The sequence below is a fragment of the Cynoglossus semilaevis genome, chromosome 11 (assembly GCF_000523025.1).
Source record: "Cynoglossus semilaevis isolate Cse_v1.0 chromosome 11, Cse_v1.0, whole genome shotgun sequence".
Classification (NCBI taxonomy): domain Eukaryota; kingdom Metazoa; phylum Chordata; class Actinopteri; order Pleuronectiformes; family Cynoglossidae; genus Cynoglossus; species Cynoglossus semilaevis.
The window spans coordinates 6,633,886-6,641,089 of NC_024317.1; the positions used below are offsets into that span (position 1 = coordinate 6,633,886).

The following is a 7,204-nucleotide window of genomic DNA, read 5'->3' on the forward strand; positions in this document are numbered from 1 at the left end:
AGAAAATCAGTGACGTTGGCTTATTTCCCTAATTAAACTTTGGGTCGTTGTAAACATTTCTTGGATTATTGTCAAGTGTGAATTAAATACATTTATATTCATGTCTCTGGGTGAACTTAAGTCTTAATACTTATATTTAAATTTTAGTAGAAAACATGGTATTGAAGCTATAAAGCCCATCAACAAAACGTTTATTCATATCCTAAAATGCAATGAAAACAACAACAACATCAGACATAATGACATAAAAAAAAGTTTTCCCAACCAACTTCATTCTATTTGTTAAAAAACTCCAAGTATTCCAAGAGCAAGTAATAAATAAAAAAAAAAAACATTTTAAATAATGAACAGGCCAAAGATGTAATATGTTTTTAAATGAGCTAACTGCAAGAACTAAAAAATTGTTCTCGTGAAGGAGGATGAATCACAACTTTTCTCACAACTAATGAACGTTGAGAAAAAAGATTGAATGCATGCAACATTAAAGGCTGTTACTGTTGCATTAGAAATTACCATTATGTTATTATGGTGAACATACCCAGAAGGGGTAAAGACTACTGTACGATAGTCACTGCTCATTAACAGTCCACTACTGCATCTAAAAAATCCCTACAAAAACGAGCTGGAGAGTTCTCTGGTTCTCAGTTAAAATTATTCATAAAACACAGATGTTTTCTGTGGTCTAAAGCTTGGACGGAGACAAAGATGCTTAAGGTCTCATTCAGATGTTTTAATGTTAAACATTTGAATAAGATGAATGAAAAAACAAACAAACATGTCTTTCTAAAAAGCTTGTGGTTTTAATGACACCGCAGGTTCTTTATTGTCAACCTGTCGCTGTTGTTGTGTCAATGAATAATGATTAAATCTACAAAATTCAAATAAAAATGGAAAAAAGAGGCAATATGTTACTGGTCAACATACATATCTCGCTGTAATGTCTGGCAGATATTAAATTTAAATTTACTAAAGTCAAACAAATAGAAATAAGTTGGTCATTAAAAACACGGAAAGTTCTTTTGTTGTTCTTTTGTCTTGAATAATAAGAAAAGATGATAAATGATAAATGAGAGTTTTTATTGCATTTTAGTGACCTCTACAAACCTACTATTTATCTTCATTAAATCATTTAAATAAATATTTCTATATTTAAATCAGTTTTTTGCAAGTGCAAATTGGATGTTCCTGTTGTGCTTCATCGTCGGTGGAAGGAACGTAAAAAGAAAAAGGGTCTTGGTGTTATTAACACACAAATGTTTGACTTGCATACATTAATTTGGTTCTTTGTTCAGACACAATGACTAGCAGCACTTGACATGATTGAATAATATAAACCTGGTTATTATTTCAGAGATGGGTTGTGCTTTTTTTCATGTGCAACCAGAGAAACAGAATAAATGTTGAAGGTTATGGTGTCGAAGACAGTCTTATCAAATATCCATGCCACTCTGAAGAACATTCAATATTAAATATACGTCATATGGGGAATAATGTTCTCACACAACATGCTCTGATAATAATTTCTTAATAAAGATAGGAGGTACGACCTCACGGTATGAAAAGTCTGATCAATGTTCGTTTGTAATAAGCTGTAAACTCCACATAACTGAGATATTCCCCTAATACAAACCAAAGGGGGAACGGTGCCTGGAGCATCACTGCAACGGGCACAGAAATGACTGACAAGCAAGGCTTAGGTCAAAGGTCACATGTCCTGATATACTTAGAGAAACGACCACAGACAGGCACAAGGTTTTAACCACGACATGATCTTTTTGAACCGACCTGCTTTAAAATTGGACTTGAAACAGTCACTGCCTCGGCGTTGATTAAAAGACTGCAGCCTCTCTCTCCCAGAGAAACCAGTCTGATTAACAGATCACAGAATAAAACAGACACAAACTGCTGCGCCAGTGGCCAAGTCAACACACACACACCCGTCCTGGAGCACGGCCTCCTGTTTTGCACCAGGGACGTGAGATTCAGACGTCCCGCTGGACTCTGAGCGGCTGTTGCATGCGATCAGTCCTCAGTGAGAAGTGGGATCTGTGAGTGCGGTCTAGATCTGTGTGTGGTGGTGTGTGTGTCCAGGCGGTGTGTACGGAGGCGGTGCAGGGTTGGGTTTGATCCCTCGGCTCTTCATGTACGAGATGAACTGGTCAGGGATTTCTGCTAGGACGTCCTTGGCGAGCCTCGCCATGCTCAACACGTGGTTTCCTGTGCGGTCCATGTAATCTCTGAAGGGCACAAACTGATACGAAAGGGACAAGAAGTGTGACAAAGATATTATTTTGATTTTCACTTGTTCGATGAGGATGTTGACCTGATGACCTACATTTAAAAAAAAAAAAGTTCTTTCTACAAATGCAAAAAAACCTTTCACATCTCTTTCGAGTCTCTCTGCATAAACTTTTTTTTTTAGAATATCAAAGGTTAAATTTTCTGAAACAACCCATGTTTATTAATCAGAATGTTTATTAGTCAAGGAAATCTTAAAGAAATGTATTCCGTATTTTGATTGCTTTTTAGAGTGCCAACACACTTTCGCCTTATTTTGGATTTTGAAGCAAAAGTAAAATAAAAAGTAGAGTAGTATAAAGAAAACATTTTGAATTACTACACACAGTATTTTGAATTACTAGTATTACATAGTATTATAAACCCTGTTACATTTAAACACATCTCCTATAAAATGATGAAATGTTGCAACATTTGATACCAGGCTATAAAAACACCATCCATTATTTACGCAAGGTAAACAATGGAAAAGAAACAATGGAAAAAATATGTTTCTTTTTCTGCTGTAATCCTTACAAAGGTAAAGAGTAGGGACGTCTGATATTAACTTTTTGTCGATATCTGATATGCTGATTTTGTCCAAACACTTAATTTCCGATTCTAATATCCACCACTGTATGCAGCTGTTTGCAACATCACTATGAATGAGTACTATAAATCACTTTCACTTCAAACTTTTTCAAGATTAAATAGATAAACTTTCATGCTGTGAAAGTGTCAGTGTTTACCTGTACAATGTCTCTCTCTGCCAGTTTCCCTCTGGAGGAGACCCTGATGTCGTCACCATCCAGCTCCACCATAGCTGTGGAGAAGTTCATACACACGTGTTGTTTTTGAAAAAGACAATTTTTATCTGATTTAAATTCTCCCTTTAAAAGCATGGGTGAACGACAGGATCCTGGGGTGTACACGTGTAATTCACTAATAAGTTGTTTATTGTAGTCTCTCAGTGCATTTTCAGTGCAATTTAAAATAATCAGCACTAAAGACCAACAACGTACCAATTAACCTCAGCCATTTCTTACATCATTATATTTAAACCCACCTACGCTCCTTTCACTACAGCCGCAAACCAGTCACTGCAGCAATTTCTGTCTCCGTTCTCTCGTGAATTAGTGTCACAGATGTTAGAACGACCGCAGGATGCGTTTGAATTAAAATGCCAGTAAAAGCTGATATATTGTTCTGATTTACTGACTAATTATACAGATGGTGCAGAACACAAATGATTACATGTACCTGCAATATAAATTCACAAGAATAATAGAACTGTGATAGAAATAAAAATGAACGTACCGTCAAACTCAGCTTGGCCCACTCCGACTATGATGATGGACATGGGAAGCTTGGCGCCCTGCACACAAACAAAAACAAAAGTAAAATAAAAAGTAGACATTTTTACTAGCCAACTGGAGAGGACACGCTGCAGCATGTAGCACAGATTAAGGCAATTACCCTGGTGGTGCACAACAACAACTGTCAATGGCTGACTAGCCTTTGCATTATAAAAATGAGGTGACAGGAAGCTACGGAATTACAGCAGTTAAATGAAAACCTGGGATTTATTCAGAGATTTATGAATGCACACATATTTATCTTTGACCATTTAATTCAATTCAGGGAACAATGGAACCAACTGCGGTCATTAAACAAGGACGGTGTACACAGTGGACAGTTTGTCAGTCCAGTGCAGGACCAAATATAGAAACAAACAACCATCCACACTCACTTATTGTGGATTATTATTTGATTAGTAATATGTGGGTCTTGATTTGGACCATTGGCCCCTAAATCATGGTGAACTGAGCATGTAAACAATCATCATCCTCAAAGAAAATATAAAAAATATAATATAATATTATATATATATATATATATATATATTCTCACATATGTTCACAGGAAAAACTGACAGAAATGATGCCATTGTTGTTGCCATTGTTGTTGTTGTGTGCCAGGAGAAGAGGTAGACGAAGCAGGTGCCGGTTTCAGTCAGCACAGCAGCCCTTCTCCATCATCTGCCCAGCCTCTCCTGACCACACCTCAGGTCTGACAACAGCTACAGGTCTCTGAACTGCTCAGCTATATCTAGTCCATGGAAGGATGTAAACAAACAGATGAAAAGCAAAGATTTTAAAAAGAAAGAAGAACAAAAAGAGTGAAGAGTGAGTTAGAAGAACGTAATCAACAACTCAACAAAACAGTCACGTAAAATGTAAACACTGCTTATCAGAATAGTATCATATAATATTTTTCAGATACACAGTCTTAAATTGTGAGGACACGGTCCTAACATTACAGTCTGAGTCTTAAAATTAATACAAAATCAGCATGCATCCAAAGAAAATAGACCAAATACGTAGAGCGGTGATGTATGACCTGTAAATATCACGTACAGAACTGTGAAACGGTACGATTAAACCTGTGCAACTAACACCCACGTGAGTTCCTTCCAGTTTCCTGATCCCAAAATGGTTTGACTAAATCACTCCATGTATAAATATCTCTAAAAATTTATTTACATGCAAATGATATCACCTCCAGACCTCTGCTTACTGAGCTGACACACACACACACACACACACACACACACGCAGTATTAATTTTCTCATCTAATTTTGGTCTAAATTATTCATTTTGTTCTGAAGGGATTTGTGGCATTTATTAAACATCAATGTTTAACTTAGAAAAACTTCATTTAAAATTCTGTTAAAAAAATGATTATTTATGAACTTTTTTTTCTTCCAGTCTTTGGGATACACGCTCGTGTCAAAACAACATCATTTTATCAAAATCACCATAACATTTAGTACACTATCAAGTCAGATGCTCAAACTATTGTTTTACAGATGATTTTGTGTCACTGGCCTGCCTGCAGTCCAGATCTGTCAGCGTTCAAAGAGGCGACAACTGCAGTAATTAGTAATATTTGTCCATATGTCCAACATCTACACTGAACCGTTAGTAAAACACAAAGAGAATCGTGTTTCTTCCAGTAAAGTGCCACAAGCAGCAATTTAAAAAAAATCTTTTACGTGTCATAAAAACAAAGTTTTTTTTTCTTTATTCTCCTCTCAGTGAAGTGGTTTCCCAGATTTTTATTTCTTAAACCAAGTCATAAAGACTGCTGTGTTTATGATGTTGTAAGGCTTCAGTGATTTTCCTTCAGTTCTACACTGAACTCTGACAGGCCACGTTGTAAATCCCAGGCTGGTGGGAAAATGTGCGATCAAATCAGTGGCTTCTGTCTCGCACACATGTATTTCCTTCAGTCAGGTCTCTGCACAGAGCCTTTATATCCAAATCAGGTTCATCTCTGGGACGAGACAAATGTACCGTGGCGAATCAGGCCACCTTTTATTACCACAGGGATATTAAACGCAGCAGCACATCAGCAATTATCGGGGTTCGACGACACTCTCACTCTCACTTTCCTCCTTCATGCACTCACACCTAACACACACCCCCACACACACATGCAGATACTGTATAGCCCGTGTGCACCATCTTATCTGGAAACACCCACATTAGAACATCAAATGGAACCAAAAATAACCTGGCAGCCCAGCCTGTCCCACTTTTGCCATGCTGCTGTCAACCCAACTGTCAGCTGAGATCCTGTCTAATGAGACGACAGAAACAGTATCAATCAACAGTCATTAAAGCAGTCGCTTACTGAGGGTGCTGCTTGAAGCTAAATGTCATCTGCGCGCATGTTTGGAAGAGTCCGTGCTCCACATGTATGGGCGCAAACATAAACAGCCCCGTGTTTGGAGATGTGGTTTCTCCTTGATTCACAGGAGATTTATTATATTTCAGGGGGTAGAACTACTTTAGGCAATAACTTAAAATACCCATGCATCATTTTGTCAGACACATCTTTATAAAATGTCACTCCTCCAGGCAACACCAGTGGGAGATATGGTTTTTATACTTATTATTGTTTTGTCGCTGTCAAAATGTACCTTTTTTTGGAAACAGTGGAAAACAAACGTTTACTTTTTTCAGGAGTTTCCTTCAATAGTTAAACATGTGTGGTTTGAACTCATATACCTGATTTAGCTTCTAGAAATAAATGTTCATTTCATGTGCAGTGATGCTGCCCTACTTTTCCCTTTTTTCCGTAAGTGCATGTGGAGCCATTTGGAGATCAGATATCATGTGAAGTGTACGGCTCCCCTGCTTCAGTTTGTTTGTGCCTGTGCTGCTGTACTTTAATGTTGCTCATACTGGTGGTACTTTGAGAGTAAAATATACTGTAGGTCTGTGGTGTAAAAGGTTTGAGAACTATTGAATTACAACACCCTAATGAGGGATGAGTTTATTGTATCTTGTATAATGGATGAAAGCTGAACAACAGGAAAGAATTTATCATTAGATGTGGTGCAAAAAAAAAAAGAGTTGTTGAGTCGACACCATCAGAATCATAACGTCAAACACTTGTCGTTTTTACATTTCCCATCAGGCCTTGGTGCCAAGATGTGTTTTTTCTCCATTAGGGAGTGTAACTCCATTTGCCTTCATTACTCACTGGAACAAACAGCCTGACACCTCTCCACATTCATTTAGACTAATTGAACACAGGGCATGTAGTCATTTGGATTACAAATTAATTGATTTTTCTCCAACATAATTCCATGGACGCTGCTCCGTGCCCAAAAGATTTTTGGCGGCAAAATAAAAAAAAAAAAATTGAAAAAAGTGAAATATAAACAAAACGAAATGAAACATATTCAACTGGTTCTGAGGGGAGGTCGATACGCAACAAAACGAAATGAAACATATTCAACTAGTTCTGAGGGGAGGTCGATACACTCTTAGATAAATTGAAAAATATTCTTTTCATGATTAGATGAATTTATTTCTCTACAAATACTTGATTTAAGCCTCAGCAGTTTGCATCAGA

General features: G+C 37.2%; 1 protein-coding gene across 1 annotated transcript in view; it reads right to left on the bottom strand.

Annotated features, from left to right (window-relative positions):
• Positions 1 to 427: 427 nt before the first annotated feature.
• The window catches only part of cpne5b (copine Vb), an 86,639-nt gene continuing 79,862 nt past the window's right edge, over positions 428 to 7,204 (bottom strand). Inside the window, exons 19-21 of the mRNA XM_017036922.2 lie at positions 3,595 to 3,652; positions 3,027 to 3,100; positions 428 to 2,251 (exon numbers count right to left, since the gene is read on the bottom strand). Of these exons, the coding sequence (XP_016892411.2) occupies positions 2,060 to 2,251; positions 3,027 to 3,100; positions 3,595 to 3,652 (324 nt within the window). The 3' untranslated portion in view covers positions 428 to 2,059. The remainder of the gene's footprint in view (positions 2,252 to 3,026; positions 3,101 to 3,594; positions 3,653 to 7,204) is intronic.